We start from the raw sequence: 22,256 nt of genomic DNA, 5'->3' as shown, positions 1-22,256 counted from the left end.
TACTTTCCATTTTTGTGGCCCTTGCTCATACTTCATCATACCCTCAGGCTAGAATGGTGCAACGAAAGAGTAAATTGGTCCCAAAAATGACATCCATTATATTTAGTGACCAGTCTCGATTTGGTTTGTGAGCACACAACGGCCGGATGTGAGAACGTAACCACTCGTCTAGAGCCCCACCATATTTTCACGCTGACAGCTTAACCCCCGACTAACCTTCATCCCTACTTTTCCAATTAGGGCCATCTTTATTCGTTCCACCAATAAACTTCATCCCTCTTGACCAATCCCACGTGTAGAAAAGCTATTGCCAGAATCATCGGCCGTTTAAAAACCCCGAGTCTTTATAAGAACTAAAATTGAAAGGAAGCGCACGACATCGTTTAATTTTATCTCAGATAATTTTAAATGGTGAAATAAGTAAAAAGAATGATTTAAAATTAACATTAAGATTTAATGTTATCATTATGATAATAGAAACTGTGACAAATATTCCTCTACAATGTGTATACACCGTCTAAATGAGAGCATAAGAAATCGTGCGGTAGAGGAACTCTTACTTTTGTTCTATTGGTTTAAAATTTTATCGATTGTTTGTGACGATAATCGTTTCCGAAAATTTCAATAGAAATATTCCACAATTCCAAGTGTTGGGTTCTTTTATAGTCTATATTTAATTTCTATTTATGTGCAGGGATCGATGTTAATTAAGATGTACAGTTAGTAAATACTGATTAAGGTACCTACACAAAAAAATATTGTTTGACCAACATTCACTTCCTATTATTTTTGTTAGATTTGAGTAAAGTGCACTGTTCACTTTTTTAAAAAGAAACGACAAAATAGAAACCACATTTTTGACTAACATTACTTTGATTCAACAGAAAGAAATAAAAGACTTAATTAATCTTCAGGTATGACTATTATGTACCATACTGGTTCATTCATTAATGAATAATTATTATTAAAATGACTACTCGCTTTATGTAAACTTGACCAACCGAAGAGTAAAATACCACACAAGCAGTTATCATAAATAAAGAAGTTTTAGAAATGCTTCGTGAATCGTGACAAACACCTAGTGGAATGTAGGAAGCTCTTAAACGTCGAGATTTTAATGAGATAAAACAAAAAGCTTTGTTGAGAACTTGTAACGGATTCAGTTCAGTTCCACCACCATCACCTGCTATTTAATTGCACTATCTTGTACAATGAAAGTGGTACGTACTTATGGACAAATATAATGGGATGAATGTATGGCAGGCCACTTAATTAAAATGAGAATTTTTTATAAACTTTCATTTAAACTATTTAAGGGAGGGTTTCATGTTTCATTTAAACTTATCTGACCGTTCATTTCAATAGAAAGAAAAATATACTTACATTGGAGGTTACCTATTAAATACCTAAGTTTAACTTTTCAATTGTCTAACGAACAATTATGTATTTGAATTAAACACAAGACCGCCAAACCACTTTCGGAACAGCACCATCTCGGATCTACGTTGTACAACTTTCGACACTCCACGCGACCTCTAGTTTTTTGGACGACCTACCTGCCACATCGTAGCATTGTATACACTGTGTCAAAGATAATCATGTTTATCATGGGGATCTCCGAAACCATAGAACGACCATGGTCAAATTAGAGAAAATTATCATGCTCTGAAGGAAATCAGAAAATTACCTTTCGTTTCGAATAAATCAACTTTATTTTCTTATATAGCTAGTAAAAAAGGTAAATACGGCATTGAGTAGCATTTTTTATTACAAATGCGACGATGTACGGCCCATAAAAAAAACAAAAGTTGGAAACTGTTGGTTTCAACAGGATGATGCACCCGCGCCCAACGCCCTAATAGTGCGAGAATACATATAGGACAAATTTTCCATTTTCTAGAAAATTTATTTTCTTACCAAACCATCTGCATCAATCATATAATATGTAAATATCATTGTAATTTTGCACCTTTCCCGTTTTCTAGAAGTCGAAGTGCAAATGTTTTCCGAAAACAACAAATTCTCCATTTCTTCACGTTCCTACACCGACATCCCTTTTGACGCGAATTTTTTTCCACCAATCAAACAACTTCATCCCTCCAATGACTATAAATGACGACAACTTTGACTAATTTCCCGTCTATTCAGCCGTCTCGCCGCGCAAAAAAAACAGATACCTAGTAGCCATAGTGACCCAAACAAAAATTTTCTAGTACTCTTAGCCAATCACCCCATACCTCACGACTCTAGGACGCCTTAAGTTTTCAACGCAATAAAACAGTCAAGATCGCACTTAAGACCACTCACCCAGGTAACACAACAAGGAAATTAAAAAATATTGCCATATAACGACCTTTTACGCTTTGCATGACCAACATTCGAAATCTCAATTTCAGACCCTACATTAGGAAGAAACACTCTCTAGTCTCTAAAACAAACTTCAACGTCCAATTTAATGAAAAATAAATGCTTAGGTACCCAAAACCACGGGCGTTTGTATTTAAGGACTGTGCTTCCTCTTGAAGAAGGAACATTGGCATATAGCGTCTTGGACAGAGTCGATCTCTGACGCTACAGTGTTGGACTTGAAGCAGGGCAGTAACCACATGATTTTTTTTTAATTGCCGACGAAGCGGCACGGTTTGCAGAACTTACAGAGGGAGCCTAAAATGCATGAAAACGAAATATTAAAACTCACACTCCTATCTTGCCCTACCATCTACCAGTACATCGCCTACGGTATCAGGTCCTTCACCATTCCTGATGACCTTCTACCAAAGTGCACGGGTAGTATGAGACGACGAGGAGATAGAGGTTGTGCTGCAAAACACTTATCAGCGCCTGTTGGACATAGGTTGGGAATCTAGTAGAATGAAAGTCGCAGTTGACAGTACCTTCTGTATGATACACATATACAACATACAAACTTTCGGGTTGGTGATCCTCAAGCCCCAGTAGGTGTTTTTTGTTGCATGAAACTCTCCTCCAGGAAAGAAATTGTTTCCTACTGAGCAGAAGAGCTTCCTATAGTTTTGTGTCGACAGTCTTTATTCGGTTTTCCTTATTCTCTTCGAGCCTGTCTACTATACTGGACAGCATTTTACGAATGTGGGATGTTGCACAGTGTATAGGATTGAAAACGTTACCCCGACTTTGGTTGCCCCTAGGGAATGCAATACCGGGATCGCGTGATCCGCGGGACCCCGAAATACCGGGATCCCGCAGCATTTTTGCGGGATTAATCCCGCACATAAATGGAGCGGGATCCCGCGGGATTTGCGGGACTGAGGAATTTGTCGACCAAGGGGACGACTCTGTTTACTCTGTTAATGAAACGCATAACGGAGAAGTTATTTTTTAAATAATTGTTAAACTTTTTTCGTTAAAAACGTACTATGATTTTTGAGGCACTTTAGAAGTTCACCTTTTTGTACTTTACAGGTGAGGTTTTTTTTAGTTCTAAGGTAGGCTGAAGGTACTTTTTTGTTAAATATTGTGATAATTAGCGATTTATTTTAATACAGGAGTTAACCGCACAAAATTAATTATTTGCCAATTTATTTAAAATTTTGCGGGATCCCGCAAATACCGGGATCCCGCGAGATTAACATCTAACAATCCCGCAAATACCGGGATTGAGATTTTGCTGCGGGATTGCATTCCCTAGTTGCCCCAATGATGTTGATTTTACTTACTGACCCGTTGACTTGTAGTAGCGCTTTATTTTTATTTTTCCTAGCGCGGCCGGATCGAAAGAGAGAAGATAGCGGCTTCACGAGTAAAAAGTAGACAATTAATTTTTTATTTACTGAAAATAATATCGTTCAAATGATGCATGTTATAAGCGATACAATTATCCAGGCGTTTTTCAAAATTTTCAAAAACTTTGTTTTGGAAATTTCTTCTTCAATATTAATCCGTAATTCGTCGAGTGTTCGAGGTTTAGTAACGATGTAACGTACACCCTCTGCTTCAAATATCTCCACAGGAAGAAGTCGCATACGGATAAATCCCGCGAACTTGGCGCCCAGGAAAATTCAGTTTGCGGTTACCAAATGTTTTTCGCAAGAAGTTCAACGTTGTTTTCGACGTATGTCATGTGGCACCATCTTGTTGAAAAAAAGTGCGGCTTAGTTTCCGTCTATGCTTCAATAGCTTCATAGCCACATAGAGCTCCGAGTTGATAATTCGCTCGAAAAGTAAGGCCCGACTATTCCCCACTCGGTTCACCGTTCGTGGTAACCCTGGTGGCTTCTTTTTCATGACCGAAACCGAGCCCGAAACCGCCTCTCGAATGTTTTGAATCCATAAGACCATAATTTCACCCTATTACGCAATGGTACGATTACATTTAGCGTGAAACTCTTCAATAGTCTGTGCTATAAAAAAACGCTCAGAAATGAACGCGCGCTGTTTCGGTGACCACTTCTCCATTTTGACACGGAACTACTAAATAAAAATAAACCTTCAACCGTCCATTTTACTCTCCCGGAAGCACAAACCTCTCCGTTTCGATACGGTCGCACTAGAGGTCGCTAAAATGTGTCAGGTTCCTCTGTTCAACCTTGTATATTAAAAAAAGCAGTCAAACGTCAAAAATTTTGAAAAATATTGAATAACTTAAAAACCTTTGATGCTGGGTTTAGGAAAATGTGGTATCAAACGGCGTAGATTTTCATGTACATTTCGAAAATATGTTCTTTCGATAGATCATGAAAAACTATGTTGGTATGCAAATGTTTAGATTGAAATTATTAATGGAAGCCTAAATATTTTTAGGTAACGATTTGCGTGAAACAGCCTGTATATACCCGTTATGTATTATGTGGTAAATAAATAATGTAGTATATCGATATATCCAAAATTGAATTGGGGTAAATTTATGATAAGAATATTTGGGAACGTTGTGGTCAGATAAAGCGCCAATTTTATATATCTCCTCAAGATCAAAATCGATACGTTACCTGAATTAAACCATTATATAAATAAATACAAGATCTGCTTTGTTTATGATGCAAACGTTATACGTTATATGAACATGTAGGTGATACGACGCTGGTTTCCGCAATATTTATCGAAACGAAGAGACGACGACAAAGGCAGAATATGCCCTCCAATTTGCATCTATTTCACAGCAATCTTCGCTTTGAATCGCAAATGCTCTATATAGATAATATCCGCAGGTTAACAACAAAAGCATTCCATATAATGGCGATTCTCTTCGTACATGAATTGGAAGTAGGTGAACGTAAATACCTCTTCTAAACTGGTCGATTCGCGTAGAAAATTGTTTCTATTCGTTAATGAATTGTTGATGTGTATGGAAAATACTCTTGGAACAATATTTAGCACTTTTGCCACTAAATATAACTAACTAGGCGCTACATAAAAATATACGTCAAGCGCGCCTTGCCTGCATCAAGGATCTCCCTCATGAATGTGAACGAATGCGCGCACACGTTCTCGTCTAGTTGCAAATTTTTATATACTTGGTAATTCAAAAATATATACAGGCCGATTCAAATTCGAGGGCCACCATGGGGATCTCGGGAACTGTAAGAGATAGATAGGTAGTTTAAATTTGGCAAAGTTGCGTATTTTGATGCTTAACAAAATGCAGATTTGACACTTACAAAATTCCGATTACTTTCCGAGATATCCGGAAAACACCGAAATTTTGCAAAATCCTTTTTATTTTTTACTGAAGTTATTTAATAAGATATTTCGAAATAAATAACACATTATTATGGCCACTTTTTTCTCTCTACAAGATGCTAGTTTCAAATTTTAAATCCGACGTTTCGTCTCCGGTTGACCATCATCAACTTTGTTTTTTCTTATGGAAGTAATTTTTACATTTTGTGTAATTTGATGGAGTTTCAGTGCCGTAAGAAGGAATCTCTCTCTGCCAGGCATTTTCCAGGATCCTCAACGCTTCCCCATTCTATTGGTCGGTGCGCGCATTTAAACTTCACGTAGGGGTAGTAGGGGGCAGGTATACGTGTTTTAATCCCCAGAAACCCCGAGAGACGCGCTGCTCAGGGTTTCCTGGCCCTCTTCAGGCAGAGAACGGGAATGTAAGGTTGGGTAAAGTTAAGGATGGGAACGGAAGGAACAGCGTTAGGTTGCTGAAAGGGAAGAGTACTGCTCCAGCACAGCGACGGCGTCAGTGTTCAACAAATTGATACCAATATTCTTATTATGGGCATCAGCATTTCAGGTTTCACAGCAAATAAAAAGCAAGTAAGTACACCGACAGAGTACCTTTGAAAGTCGATCTAACAATCGAGTTTGATCTTTTTCCTAAAAAAAATAGGGCATAAACAAAGATTTACACCGATTTTGGACAGTAAGGTGATGGGTGCCAACGTTAATTTTTGATAGTTTCACAATGTAAGCTTTCTTATAGCGAAGTCGATAGGTACAGTAGAAACAATAAACATACATAACACATATGAATTATCAAACTCTAATCTGGAAGGAGAGTATAATATTCTTTCGAAAACAAATAATTGTTGTATCATTGAATCTTGGAAGGCAAGCATTGCGCGGTGTCGAAAATATGTGCTGGTTGACACATTAATGATTAAGATAAAGGTGTCGTTAGCCGGCATTTCGACAAGTATTAATTTTCCGGCTTCGGTAACTTCACGTACCAAAAGGACCAACCAATACGAGAAGGAGGGGAGGGAGTGGAAGATAGTTTTGCGGTTTTTTGGCTATATCTCGAAAATTGTGGATTTTATGAAAAAAAATCAAGCTCATAAAATTTTCTACAACTAGTTTCGATACACTTTCTAAAAAATGCATCTTTATCCAGCTACGGGCTCTTAAAGATGAGATATTTAAAAAAAACCAATGACAGGAGCGGCCGGAAAAGTGGCAGGTGCGACCGGAAAAGTGACAGGTGCGGCCGGAAAAGTGACAGGTGCGGCCGGAAAAGGACAGGAGCGGCCGGAAAAATAACAGGCGGCATGAAAAGTAGTCTGGTAAAGTTTTACCACCGTTGGAATGGAAACTAACATTTCCTGTAATAAAGTAGGCATGGAAATGAAGGTCTCTCTGGCGATTTCGGGAAATAATCTTTATATCGAATAAGTACGTACACAAGTTGGAGTATTGTTTGTTAACTATTCAATTATTTCGATATCGGCATCAGCAAAAATCCGGTGAAATTAACACGGAAAACAAATTAGTTCTCGTTACGGTAAATTAATTTGTGGCCAATTCGGGACGCCTCATTCGACAACGCCCCACAAGCCGTCGCGACGCATGACAGTAGACCACCGCTGCGCCGTTCCGATCGATTAGTAACGCTCAAAGCGCTCCAAACGTCTTTTTGCATAGAATTTTTATGTTTGTAGTCAAGTGTTTTCTTGTTTTTCACTAATTTTGTAATCTGCTTAATGCAAACTTTAGTTTAACAACACTTTATCTCGAGCATAGTCAGCAACATATTATTTTACAAGGTAAACGTAATCTTACCTATACCATATTTTCACTTACTTTCATTTTAATCTAGATCGTATCCTTATTTTAGTGGCGTAGTTGTGCATGAATATTGTACGTTAGAAGAACATATTACTTATTGTGTGTTTATTACCCACAAATAATACTTCGAAGAACATCGGTAACAATGGGAAAACGTCTTCAAACTGTTGCTGCTATGGCATGCATGAAGAGTTTGTTAATGATATTTAATTTCGTATTTTGGGTAAGAATAAAACTTTAGACTCTTTCCGTACACTGCATGTGTGACGTCACGAAAAATCTAATGTTACTTTCAAAAATCTTACAATCTCATAAAAATAAAAACCGCTCAAAATTGATTTTGTTTTTTTAGATATCCGGTATAGCGATTTTAGCAATTGGCATTTGGATGGAAGTAGAGCTGTACAAATATATGGAAATAAGTACCGAATTTTCGGGTACCGCACCATATGTTTTAATTGGAACCGGTGCACTTATTATTCTAATTGGATCGCTAGCTTGCTGCTGCACGGTTAAAGGGCAATCTGTCCTTTTGTACGTTGTAAGAATTTTTATAAAAATTTTATCGTCAGCGCCAATACATCCGTTTACCTTTGCAGTACGGCGGATTTTTGGCAATTATACTTGTAATGGAATTAGGCGCCGGAATATCCATCTTTGCGTATCGATCCAAGTTAACAGCTGGATTTGATACTGGATTAAATCAAAGTTTGATTAATTATCGATCCGATTCTGCGGTGAAATCTGCGGACATTGACGCAATACAGAGAGCTGTAAGTGCACATTTTCTTATTCGGCGATCAATCACATTTTTTTGGAGACGCATTGACCTACTGTTAAATGAATTTAGCAATTTAATATTGTAATAGAATAGGATTAGGTTAATTTAGAAATGAATATCATTTCAGTTGCATTGCTGTGGTAACCACCGTTACATTGACTGGCTGGAGATAAACCCTCCAGTACCCCAATCTTGCTGCAAGGCTGAAAGCTGCGATACATCAATCGAAGATGAAATATATCGCTTGGTAATTATCCACAGGGAAATATTTGAATGATTGCAAAGGGACCGATTGCCATCTAATTATTGCACGATGCAATGGTGATGGTACCTTTCACTATCATTGGTCATTTGTGTAAATTAAGACATCTTCCTTTTGTAGAATCATTTGGAAAACTACGCTATACTTGATTATTTTTTAGGGATGTTACGACAAGGTGATCGATTTTCTGAATGCCAACATTGGAATCGTTGCTGGGGCAGCCATTGGAATTGGTTTCTTTCCCCTACTGGGTGTGGTATTGTCTTGCTGTCTGGCTAGTACAATTAATAAAGCCAAATATGAGCAGATGGCATAAAATTTACACATTTTCTAAACGTGAATAAAATATGGACCTATTTTACAATTTTCTGGATGTTGTTAAATTTTAAAATGTATATAAGTCAATTTTCCGTGATACGAGGAAATATTAAACTCTGTAACTCAAACAATGAAGTATCTACACACAACGTATAATATTACAATCTATTTTTAATGTTGGAAACTATATAAGGTGTCTCGTTTTTAATGTTGTCTTTACACATGCCATCTGCAGTTTTGGCGGTTAATGGTAGGTTAAGTAAATGTGCAGCAAATGAAAAGTTGATATATTGACACGGCTAAAACATATTCTGAATGTATGATTGTACGACCATCTTGGAGAAACTGTCAGTAAGCCAACAAATCATTGATTCGCTGACAAATAGAGCAGTCGTCTATAGTTTTGAAAAGCATGATAAATTGGGTTCCCATGTGTCACAGAACACACCAACTTTTGGCGGAATGTAAATTACTACTACACACGTAGTACCTCCTTTTGGTGCACATTTAATTGACCTAAGGATATAACAACACAATTTCACTTCTTCGAAAAGACTGAACTGTGCACTCAGTTAAAAGTAAAAGCTTAATATTTATGTTTTTTGTATGTTTCCTACTTCCATAACAACTCAAATACCTATTAGAAAATATTGCCTTCTGGGCGAAAACTACAAACGAAGATCCTGAAAAGTATTGCATTTTTCGTACAAAAAAATTGTATTGCTTTGAAACCTGTAAGTATACTTATCTATACGTTACACCTGCTAATAAAATTTTATTATATTTAAGTTTGGGTCTTTTATTTTTAGCGGTCCATTGAAAACGAATCCGGCATTAATTTCATTTTGGTCTACGCCTCTGTTTGTTACATGATAATTAATTAATTTCTTTACGTCTGAACATAGAACATTTTTTGCTCCATGGTCTGAACCAGAGTCTGCTATAACTACAAGCCGTCGCCTGCCATTGCTGACGTCACGAAAGAAGCCGATTGATCTCAAATCAACTTCAAACTGAAAATTCCCGCACGAGCGCCCATCGTTACCTGTCTCAGGGGCGAGATTCTGCTAACAAAAACACTTCGGTTTAGAATCTATGTGTGATGCTGCGAGTTGTGATTCACTCATTTCCACATGTTCCGTGATTTAAACGGTCTCCAAGGCCGTGTAATTTTCCATGTTGCTTTTAACAAAATGGTTTTATAGCACCAAAGATGTGTCACCTGTTGTACAGCTACTTTGTTTTGTTACCTCCTTATAACCCAACCCGTTCTTTGTTTTGCGGCTTGTTTCTAATCTGTTTTTTACATCATGTTTTGTGGATGTGATTTATATTTATCATGCTTTTATTATCAATGAATTGCAACAAATTATCTTACATCTGGACAACATTTTTATTATAGCTCATTCGAGATTCGAGATATTATAAAATAACTGATCAAAATAGCCATTCCGGTAACCAGTTTTAAACGTTGCCGGGTTCACTTTATTTTCGTGTTACTGTAGTGTGAACCTGTGGGATTAAGTTACAATTAACAACAGTATTAGCGAACCAGATTAACACTAGAGGCGCGAGTGTAGTTTACCAATGGCGTTAGGCGTATGTAGTTGGGAGTTTTTTTTGTAAACATAGGCTTTTACCAGCAGGTTTTTAAGTGAAATTCTACTAATTTTAAAGAGATTTGGGTTTATCATGTCGTTTGTGCGACTTGAAAATATGACCCCTTAATTCTATATCCTACCTGAAAGGCCTTTTTCTTAAAACTCGAAGCTTAAACACAATTAACTTAATTTTCTAATTACAAATTTTAAAAATCACAACTTATCATTCAAAAGCTCTGACGCACTCATCCAACTGCCCGAACCCGGATTCGAACCAGGGACTAATAACTACGAGCAGAGCCACCCAACATTCAAGTTGTAAACACGTTGTAACTTGTAACGACGGACACTTCGCGGCACATTTAAAGGGAACCAGGGAAACCAATTCTAATCAAACCATTTCATCAATTCAAAATCATGCAACTACTGCCACAAAATTCAAAGAGAAAATAACGAGGAAAACAACAAGTACAATATCTCAAATTATACGATAAAAATCAGATAATCAAATATAGTTCAACAAATTCATAAAAACAAAACACAAAAAACATAATAAATGCAATGGAAAACATCATAAATCAATTTAGTAGAATAACTCATTGAGATAAATCAATGCGTAAAATGATACATTGCACACACATAAAAACATATATAAGTATGCATAAAAAGCATCAAAACGGGAGCACTCCAGCCTCGGCTGCCATAATTTAGGACAAAACTACATGAGAGAAGACCAATAGTACCTAACCTATGCCAAACCACATTACATAATAGGGGAAAGGCATTGAATAAGCACCTTAATTCAATTGGAAAGGTTAATTAGAGGACCCCTTCTTCGTTTTGCTAAGGTAGAAAAGCTGCGGTCTGCATGAGATTGAAAAAGCAACAGATACCGCGAATAATCGAACTATATGAAGTACTTCACGGAATATACCTATATATAAAGTTATATACAGAAAAACGTCATTTTCGAAGACCCCCCCCCCTGCCCGTATATTTTTAAACGCAAGAGCTCATCAAGCAACAAGTACTGTACAGTATAACAAACATTTATGCAAAATGTAAATAATAAAAATAGTTAATCCAAGAAAGAATAAAATGATTATACTAGACCTGTAAATACACTTTCAAAACACAAAAAAAAACAAAATAAACGCTAGACCCGCCACTACTCAAAAACAGCTCCGAATTCGAATCGCTAACGTTCTCCCGCATCTGCGCAGAACGGTCACAGTCGAACGTTTCATGAGTATTTTAATCTGTGGTTTCATGGTTGTTGTACGAGTTATACAGAGCGTTTCATATTTTATTGCCATACTGCCATTTTTTCAATTGTGAGGTGTGTTGCCTAACCGTAGGGGTATGTTACAACAAGTCAGTGACTCTTGACTGCCGGCAGTGCTGTTTTACGAAATCTCGTTTTAAATTTATCTTATTCGTTGCGTAATCGCATTGATCGCATTTAGTATCTTTGGATGTGGAGTGTGTTAAAAGATTAAAACGGCCTTACCATCCGTGTCATAATTATGCATTGACCATAAACAATATTTTTCGTTGTGTTGTGCTTTAATAAACGACGATTTAAATTTTTCCTACTATATTTCTGGCATAATTTTATGTTTTAAGATGTCTCTTTAAGTTATGCTTATCGTGAGTACGATAATTACATTGATCACGAATCAAATTTTTGAGAAGGTTGTGTGTTAAAAGGTGACACTTGAAGCGAAAGTTATTAATTGCAGGTGAAGTTTTTCAAAGTGGAGTGTGTCAAAGAATGGCGTCGTACATATATATCTCCTATTTTTTGTTGTATAATTGCACTGTTCACAATTAAAGACTTTGGAAATGTTATGCCTGAGACGATGATTCTTTAAATTATCCTTATTGTTAATTCCATAATTCCACTGATCACAAAACATTTGGAAAGATGTCGTCTTAAATGAAATCTAAGTACTATACTATAAGATCATGGCCTAATAAGAGTATGGTCTGCTATTCCCGTGAACGAATTCTCGCATAAGTCGCGCATGACGTCACACGGATGTATACACTGAAATATTTTACGCGCGCATGAATAAATATGTGGTAAATATTTCGCTATTCCATTGCATGTGTGATTAATACGATTAGATAGCTATATTACTTTATTACAATGGCCCATTGTGAGGTGTATGGTTGCAATAATAACAGTAGAAAAACTAAATATAAGTTATTATAGATTTCCAAAACGTTACCTTTCCAGCGGGGTATAATTGTATCTGTATCTGGTTGATGGTTACATCTTCACTCAACGATCTAACCGATCGTTAATAGATTTGTATAACGACCTAAGAAATAGGTTGATACGATATGGAGTATGTTTTGAATCCAAGATTTGTTGGAAAACCTGTTTTCATATGTTCATACTATAGGAGAACCACATGAGAATCTTTAATTCGCCTGGAGACTTCGAATGCAGATTAAAATTATATTAGGAAAACATTCCGATGCCGTTTGTGTAAATAAAAAAAAATACCTTCCAAACGGCCGGCGAAAGCTGCTTCAACACACATTCATAAAGAAGGTTCGCTTTATATGACTGCTTACGTTGCATACAAATTAAAAACGAAATACCGATTCATAGGCGAAATACCGATTCATAGGCGAAATCGCCGAATTTTAAATAGGCGAAAATTGGATTAATTTTATATCTGAAGGTAATTTAAAAAAGCCAACAATTTTTTTTACTGTTACCACAGAAAAAATAAATAAAAAATGAGAAGCTACGGAACTTTCGCAGAAAGACGAAAAATTAGTAACCAAGGAAAAACCTCATGTCTGAATTAATGTTTTGTACATATTTTAGATTTTACACTAAATCAATGATTTTCTACTTTGTTTTTGTAATACAACACAGTGTGTTACGTAGATATATGCAGATATGCTCTAGTCAGGTGTAAGCACTTTATGAATGAAGCTTTCTTACTTGTTCTTATGGACTTGCCGGTACCAGTTCGTTTTACAACCGCGTGACGTCACATCAACGTCAGCCGACTAATGCATTATGCGCAATAGCAGACCATACTCTTATTAGGCCAAGATGACTTTCTAAAGATAGCTTATTTTTGGTAGCGTAAGTGCAGTGTAAATAAAGAAACACTATCACAATGGCGTCTTCTACCAACAATATTATTGCAATGTACTGCCCCCAGAGGTCTCAATGACACTGTTTTTTTTTTAATCGCTAATAAATAAAAGCAAATTTTAAAAAGGTTTGATGTGTACGCCACTGGCATAGCAGTAACAAATTTCGTGTAAATGACAGCGTCGCTTCCCCACCCTTAGTAAAATGACAGTGACATTGACAGGCGTTGGCAACGTTGATTGTTTTACTGTTTTCCATTTACTATAAAAATATTTGGATGATAAAGAATGTAAATATAGCACAGAATTTTCGAAATTTCTACGCGATTGGTTTATTTATAAAGATCGTGAAATACCTTAAGTGTAGCTCTAAGGCATATTAGAAAAGGGATTGTGTAACAGCTCCATTTAAAAGATTATAAAGAAGAGAATGGCATCTGTACCGCCACCTCCTTGTGACTGGCAAACGGCGAGGAAGAAAGTCAAAGAACGCGGTCAATATTTACTAGACAGTGGGATATGGAGCGATTGTCGATTTATTGTCGGAACCGAACCTCATCAGCAAGTGTTCGAAGGGCATAAACTGTTCCTTGCCATGTCCAGCCCTGTCTTTGAGGCTATGTTTTATGGTGGCATGGCAGAAAAGGATCCCATCGCCATTCTCGATGTTCAACCTGATGCTTTTCGCGCGTTACTTGAGTATGCGATGGTCCGGAACAATAATTGTCAAGTCGTAATCTAACTATTTTCAGGTATATCTACACGGATCGAATTAATCTATCATCGTTCGATCAAGCCTGTGAGTTATGTTATGGCGCGAAGAAATACATGTTACCACATTTAGTTGAAGAATGTACCAAGTATTTGTGGTCAGATTTGTATCCAAAAAATGCTTGTAGAGCGTACGAGTTTGCTAAGTTATTTGAAGAGCCCATTCTAATGGAAAAGTGTTTAAATGTAAGTGATTATTACCCTTGCATATACTTACGTACCACATTTAATCATGTTGTAGATTATTAGTAATCAGACCCAAGAAGTATTATCAGAGAGTAGCTTCGACGATTGTGAGCTCACAACCATATTGACAGTGTTTGATCAAGATGTACTTAATATTCAGTCAGAGTTGGAGCTCTTTACTGCTGTTAGTAGATATTCAAATCGTTACACTCAAACTTCAGGTGCGAAAGTACCTAGACTAGATGGTATAGGTAATTGTGCTCTTAATTTATTAACTAGTCTTATAATTTTATATTATTTAGAATTAATGTTTGCTTTTTGCTTTATGTTTGTTTAATTACAATACAGAGTGGTTAACAGTAACTAAAAACAGCCAGAATTCTATTTCTTTAATTTTTGTATTTCTCCTGAATTGCAATGTTTAGAGATTTGGTGGTGTTATTGGTGATATGAAAATTGGTAATGCCTTCAATTAAAGAGCCATACATTTTTTTATAAAGTTGATCGTATTTTTCTCACAGAAATTATACAACTTTTACGTCATTTTTGTACTGTTAATTATTTATTTATTTTGGCACCCACAGGTATGTGCCTAATAAAGTAATGTAATTTGTGGCTCACCATTGGAATCTCCGTAAAGGTGAGAGGTACAATGTAGGGGCAAAGTTGCCCCTTTTTGTGACTAAAAAACCCCTTTGAAATTTTTCAAAAATGTAAAAATAACTGAGATATCGGTGAGAAACTGAGAATGTCAAACTTCGTTTTCCATTTTCTTAGCTTAAACGGTCAGAAATGGATGGTTTCGGCTGGCACCTACTATTAGCACTTTTTTCTGAGAATCTGAATCTGTTATCAGCATTTTCATAACACACTAGATGTAAAATCTGCAGGCTACTACTTTCTTATGGACGCCATTTTAGGTTTTTATGAAGGAAAAAAAGAAATTCTTTTGAATGCATCGCCATCATAGCCATGTTGATTCAAAATCTAGTTACCCGTGGATGTTTTGTTGAGAAATGAATGTAAAACATTTGATTTTGAAATTTTTCTTGTAAATAAAAAAATATTTCAAGTTTGTAGTACTTCCTGCCAATTTTCTTATTTTATATGAAACGCCCTACATATTATTTATTTTGAGATTCTACATATAATTGTGTTCGATGTATAATGTCCTATACCTTTTTGACTTACTTTACTTGTTGTGTCAAAAATGACATTGGAACGGCCAAATCATTATTGCCAAGTTTTTTAATATGACAGCTGTTAATATTTGATTGGGGTCCGTTTTCTTTTAGAAGAGGTTTTGCTTTTGTGAACTGTGTTGATGTACAGGGGGTCCAAAAACTAACATTAAAAATTCAATCAAGTTTTTTTAAGACCCTCTACTTTTATACCCGTGTATTATTAAGAACTAAAAGTTTATAAAGTAGTATATTCCAAACGTCTTCAGTTTATACATAATATGTCCTATTTAATATTTTTCCTATTGTAAAAATGCCATTGAGTACATCTAAAATTTTAGAGAAAAGGAAATCTTCGAATAATGCAAGGCAAAGTTTAAATTAGCAAAAAACAATGCCATCTCTTCAACTTAACTAATCCTAAAATAAACATAAAAACAAAAAAATTGAAAGCCGATGATGCTCCATTTTTGATGAAGCAGATCACTGAGGTTCCAAACTGAGCAATACTGGAATGATTAGTTAAAGAGCATAGAAAAGTGCCTTAGATTTTGCTCTTGGATTTTCCAAATAATAAAGCTGTAAAAAAGAAAGAGGAAAATTGTTTTTTTCGGATATCTTCGGAAGTAATAGGAATTTTCTGATTTCTTGTTAAAAACGATTCAGCATTAAAATTCGCAACTTCATTTAACCAACTCTCTATCTCATATAGTTACCAAGGTCGCAATGCATTGAGCACCTGGTATATAATAACAATTTTGACATCTTTTGTTCAAAATGCTGAAATAACATTAATATGCATCTAATGCTCACAACACGAAAACCTTCACAAGATGTGTCCAAGAATAACTTTGTAGGTGCGCAATAAAAGAGTAGGTAATTGTTTCGGCTTTAGTTGGAACACACAGTATATAATGTAATTTAAACATCCTGAATGTTTCCTCGCTGATAACCAATCACTTGATCTCTATACCTATTGTTTTATTAAGTAGAAAAGCTATGGCTGTTTTTCATTACTTTTGTTACCAACCAATGTGCACTTTCACAATGATTTTGTATAGTTGAAACTAGCAAAATTGTCCGCTAACATTCTGAGTTATTAATATTTAAGTAGTGTTCTACCCACTAGGTTGCACATGTTCCCACCGTTCACAGATTTTTTACCAACCTTTTTACACATAGTTTCCCAGATCTCTATACAGAAATATAATCTCATTAATTTCACAAAAAAAGTACTGTTTGAATCGAATCAGAACACTAGACTATACACACTTACCTAACATAAAGACAGAGTCACACCAATCAATTGACAAGGTAAAAAATTATGTATTTCGATTTTAGCAAACGTCTCCCACGAACCAAACGTACGTGATCCTAAGCTGCGAGATGCGCTGATGAAAATAAGATTTTTGACACTCACTCCTCAAGAGTTTGCTGAAGGCCCGGCTGCCTCAAACTTGCTGACCGAATCGGAGAAGTTTGCTATTCTTATGAATATATCTTCACCAACTACTACAGTACCCATGCCACCTGGATTTTCGACTTGTCGAGTTCAGAGATTACACAGCAGGAATCCTCGTCAGTATGAAACACTTTTTGCGGTGAGTATTTTTCAGTTTTACTATTTGCACTATACCCAATTATTGTATACAATTTTGTTTTCCTCTTGCACTTATATTTTCAGGGTTCATCTTCAATGGATACATCTCGTACATCAATGATAAAATTTTACAATCAAAGGGGAAATGTATCAGACTTTACAGAAGAGGGCGGTAGTGAGTTGGCAAAAAAGTTATACTGTACACGCGTTCCGCTTTGCTTAACTGACTGTATGAACACTAGCGTATTGGATTGTGCTGTGACATTTACTTGCGATCGAAATGTTTGTATCTTCGGTATCCAAGTAAGAATTTTTACTTTTTTATTGATAATAAATTAATACATTCTTTAAGGTTCCAGCACAAGACTCTATCGACGATGATCGACAACATAATATTTCATACACCGAATTATTGTATGCACACCTACTTGATGCTGATGGTAGTCGCCTAACTTACACACACTTCACCAGCCGTGTTTCATGCAGATCTCTAATTGATATTTCGTTCAATCGACCAATATACATTCAGAGAAATAAGGTATCTCTTCAGTTGGCCAAATATAAAATAACTATTGTCTTGTAGGTGTACAAGGTAGGTGTTGTATTGCACAAAACAGGACTTTATCCTGTTGGTTCATACCCTAATCAATCAATGTGCAATGGAGTTGTCTTCACCTTTGGTCAAGGTCAAACTGGTGATTCAGTGAGGGATGGATTAATTCGTTCTATCATTTTTTCTATGCCGGTGAATCAGAGTACCAGCAGCAGTCATACATCGTACGGAATTTCAGGAGGACCTTCCGAGCATAACAAATTCCCTTAATTACGATGATAATATTTTATTTATAGGAATAATGTGTTAGACTTTCACGGACAGGGTCTACACTGATGTTTTCTTTCAAGCTCTGGTCTTAAGCGAGGAGAAATTCATTAATAGGATTAATGTTTATTCATATGTATTACAATTTATTTTTAATTGTCTGTGTATTTATGAAATACAACTCATTTTAAAAAAATTCAAACTTGTGTGATTACATAAAAGTCTCGCCAGGAAAGAATGCCGGTCACAGCACACCTAATGCTGGTCTACAATCGTATGGTTTACTATGAAAAAAACGATGGTAGACCGGTATCACGTGTTCTGTGACCGGCATTCTTTCCTGGCGAAACTAATAAAATGATCTGTGAAAGGGCATAGCACAAGATTCTTCCACTGACACCGTGTTTACATTTGTAAAGTTTCCGTGCCAGAAAAAGAAATAGAACATTTTCGGAAGTAGGCGTAAAGAATGGGCCACTTTTGTAGGGGTCATCTAAAAAAGAAATCGGAGGGGGGTTCCAGTCAATGGCGTGGGATATTTACAGTTTTAGAGTACCCACTCATATCAGATTAAAACTTTTATTGCTTACTTTTTCTGTTTAAATATTTATAAGATTACTTACTGGTCATGTGGAAATACTCTGGTAATTTATTGATTGACCTTGCCCAGTTCCATTAGATTTCAGTTTGTCAAAGGCAGGAAAACACAGGTATTTAGGTTTTTACTTTTTTGGGGTGTTTTTGAATAAATAAGCATTGAATAACGGAAGTCGAGAGTTTCACTCAACGATAATTGTCAATTCTAAAGCTAAAAGTAAAATTGTAAAATTGCAGGAAGACAAGAAATAAAATAACTCCTAATAGGCAAATGAAATCTACGATTGACGAACACGACTTGAGATTCAAGGAAGGCCGTGCGATTGTTTGATGTGATGTGACGCTTGTATAGAGGATTGTAATAGTCTCTGCCAAGCCCATCACACAATGAAAAAAATAAGGAATAACAATTTTCAATCTACTGATCTTTATGGATTCCTTATTTCTTCCATTGTGTGATGATGATGAGCTTCAGGGCCTGCTTTCGTATAAAATGCAAAAATTACTTATAGGCAACTAACATTGCACTGGCACGCAAATTCTAACAAGATGTTCGCTCTTTGCGTTATATACCCTTTGCCGTTACTGACAAAGTGATGTTTGGTAAAATGACTTTCCCGAACCCGTGTCAGTTCAGTAGTGAGGATAATGACCATGAACTTTACACAGAGAAATGACGCTACAAATGACATTGTTTGCTGAAAAACTAATTAACGACACTCTTTTTGGAGCACAGCTGGGTAGTTTAAGCAGAAATGCATTTATAAGTATCCCCACACAACCCCACCCAAGCATACTCCCCAACTATTCACAATCATTTCCTCTGCCGTTCTTCTCTATAAAGCACTGTAAACCAAAAGTGTCGGAGGATGTCTAGTTATATGCATCTGAGCAACTCAGAGATACTTGACTCGATTCAGAAAACCATAGCCATAGATCATTAATATTTTATTTAAAAAATAATGAAGAACTAGAACCATTGAATTTATACTAGAACATACAAAAGTTACAAAAATTTTGTTCCTATTTATTGCACTGTTGAGCATTGTAAAGAAAAGCAAGTATAAAAAATTAAATATATCCAAAAATTTTCCGCTTTTCCGCAGTTTTGCTGGCAAATTCTTTCAATATATTCTATACTTTTTGTAATTTCTGCATGCACATGCAGTAGAAGATGTGTTAGTCGCTTTTGAGTGATTTATCTACTCATTCTTAGAGGGGGCGAGGTCCCCCTTGTGTAAAAACTGAGGGGGCGTGACCCATACTTCCGACGTCACTGTCACCCACAAATACAAATGAGAATTGAATTAAACTATTCACGCCTAAGTATTTCACAAAAATCAGGAGGGCCCAACTTTTTGGACTTTAATTTTTTATAGAACCGAGTATTTTCAATCACACCCCCATCCGATATACGCCCATTTATCCCGAAAGTTGGCTAAAATAAATTCTTAATTGCTGCCTATATTGTTTTTCCCTTCGTAGGTATCTACTTTCCTTAAACATTTTCGAGATATTCACAACTAAGTTTTCACATTACCAGGAGATCGTGTCTCGTTTGGACCATCTTTCCGTCCTTTGACGAGCACCCCCGTCCGACACTCCGTTCTGCAGATATTTGCACTGAAAGTTTTGACATCATCAGTATAGATGTGTCTCGTCCAGACGTTCCAATTGCCCTTTTTATGAGTACCCTCTCCCTACACTTCATTTTGAACAATTCGCTTCGACTTCAATAGCACAGATAAAATCAACTGCGCGTGCCCAGAAGAATATGCCCCACCGATCTGAAAGACTGAAAATTATAATAGGTGTCTTCTCCAACCAGCAAAGTAATACGCCTGAAAAATTTACGCAATTTGTCCCAGTATAGATTTTGATTTTGAGTTATCGTGGTAACAAGCTTTTTTCTGAGATGAAAACAATACCTACCTTACCTACCCATATATCCATATGTGAGTGCGGAAAAGTAATAAGCATCTTTTACATAAGCGATGCACTGTGTTGCGAAACTTGCAATTTGTATAAACATGCATAAAACTACCCAATTTCCATTTGGCAAAGGGAGCGGAAATTGAAAAAAAAATACAACAGCACCCGGTGTTCCCAAGCGGTCACCCATCCAAGTACGGACCCGCCCGACGTTCCTAACGTCAAAAGCTGCTTTTTGTTGCACTCCGTCCTTTGTACACTTGTCGGCGATGTGGGCACGGTCGGCGGTCAGAGTAAGAAATAAAGGCAATGTGGACCATAAAAAATCCTGTCGACGTTGTGGGCATTCGGCGAAGTGATCCGGCCCCATAGGAACTATCGAAGGACTATCCGCTTAGTGTAACATCCTGTATATACCTACATGCGCGAATGTCCCAGTAGTTCAGAAGTACAGCACATGTTCAATGAAGTGGTGCGCATGATCGCCCTTAATAAAACGTCATTCAGTTTTACACAAAATATGGTGAATGAAATTGTGCTAAATTCGGTGAAATTATCGTTTTTGTATTTTGTGAGACATTAAGATCGTGAAAAAATGGCGCATAAACGTTCCACTAAGAAATCCGCAACGTCAAAGAAGCCGGTCAAACAATTGAAGAATCGTCAACAAAATGGTAAGTAGATTGTGTATATTTATAAATTAAAATCACTGCCCTTGGGGAGGCATTGAATTATTAATTGTCTAAATATTGTAGCGTTAATTGGAAGCTATTTATTTGTTGATTTCAAATAGGTCTTGATTCCTTGACTCCTTTTGTGAGATGTTTATATATTCAAGTTTGTTATGAAGTGATTACTTAACCTAAATCTTATCAACAAAAACAATTTGTTTTGCAAAGCAGTGTAAATAATAATAATATGATTGATCTATTAAGTATTAGAAATAATGTAAATTCTAATATAAGGTGATGTCGAATTTAGGTCACAATACAAAACAGGCTCAATGTTTGTAACAACCATTGCATAGTACCTATCACAGTTTTAATTACGTGAATGCAATTACCATTACAATGAAATATTAATGTTTTACATTACAACATTAAAAAAAATGTTAATTTTTGCATCCATTTTCACTGAAATCATTGAATAAAATTAATTTTTTATTCAATGCTGAAATGGATTTTGTACAGAAAAACATTTGAGTGTATAGGCAACCCACCTTGCAGTAAAGTAATCTTGACCTGCGTCAACTAGAAATATTGAAGGTAGGTAGTTATACCTACTACAGATCTCCCATAATAATTGTTAAATGACATTCGATTATTAATGTATCATAGCCAAATATACTTCTTATTAATAAAAAAAAATGGCTGCATTTAATTTCTCATACAACATAATACACTGCCACCTAAGTAGTAGATATTATGTTAGTACAGCAATTGAACCAACTTTTTCAACAGCATTGCGGTCACCATTTGTTCCCAAGAGTAAATATTATTTTATTTTTGTTATTAAAAGAATAAAAAATATATTTAAAGAGTATCATATATTTTTAGTGCATTTTCTCGCGCATTTTTTAAGAATTAAAAAAAA

General features: G+C 36.0%; 2 protein-coding genes across 4 annotated transcripts; both read left to right on the top strand.

Moving 5' to 3' along the window:
- Window positions 1–7,295: 7,295 nt before the first annotated feature.
- On the top strand, window positions 7,296–9,640 carry LOC116172640 (tetraspanin-6-like). Of its 2 annotated transcripts, none has more exons than XM_031489886.1 (6): window positions 7,296–7,469; window positions 7,541–7,714; window positions 7,844–8,032; window positions 8,091–8,264; window positions 8,400–8,519; window positions 8,695–9,640. In XM_031489886.1, exons 2-6 carry the CDS (start codon window positions 7,637–7,639, stop codon window positions 8,848–8,850), a joined length of 717 nt encoding a protein of 238 aa, XP_031345746.1. In that variant the 5' UTR covers window positions 7,296–7,469; window positions 7,541–7,636; the 3' UTR covers window positions 8,851–9,640. The 2 variants fall into 2 exon arrangements, with proteins under 2 accessions (XP_031345746.1, XP_031345745.1); XM_031489885.1 differs by having other exon boundaries at window positions 7,523–7,714.
- A 4,130-nt stretch (window positions 9,641–13,770) lies between these two features.
- Window positions 13,771–18,330, top strand: LOC116171332 (BTB/POZ domain-containing protein 6-like). 2 transcript variants are annotated; one of them, XM_031488107.1, is made up of 7 exons: window positions 13,771–14,275; window positions 14,329–14,533; window positions 14,589–14,754; window positions 17,056–17,315; window positions 17,399–17,617; window positions 17,667–17,852; window positions 17,898–18,330. In XM_031488107.1, exons 1-7 carry the CDS (start codon window positions 14,007–14,009, stop codon window positions 18,135–18,137), a joined length of 1,545 nt encoding a protein of 514 aa, XP_031343967.1. In that variant the 5' UTR covers window positions 13,771–14,006; the 3' UTR covers window positions 18,138–18,330. The 2 variants fall into 2 exon arrangements, with proteins under 2 accessions (XP_031343967.1, XP_031343966.1); XM_031488106.1 differs by having other exon boundaries at window positions 14,589–14,784.
- The last annotated feature ends 3,926 nt before the right edge of the window (window positions 18,331–22,256 follow it).

The sequence above is a fragment of the Photinus pyralis genome, unplaced genomic scaffold, assembly GCF_008802855.1.
Source record: "Photinus pyralis isolate 1611_PpyrPB1 unplaced genomic scaffold, Ppyr1.3 Ppyr1.4_LG5, whole genome shotgun sequence".
NCBI lineage: Eukaryota > Metazoa > Arthropoda > Insecta > Coleoptera > Lampyridae > Photinus > Photinus pyralis.
This window is presented reverse-complemented; position numbering and strand designations above follow the sequence as displayed.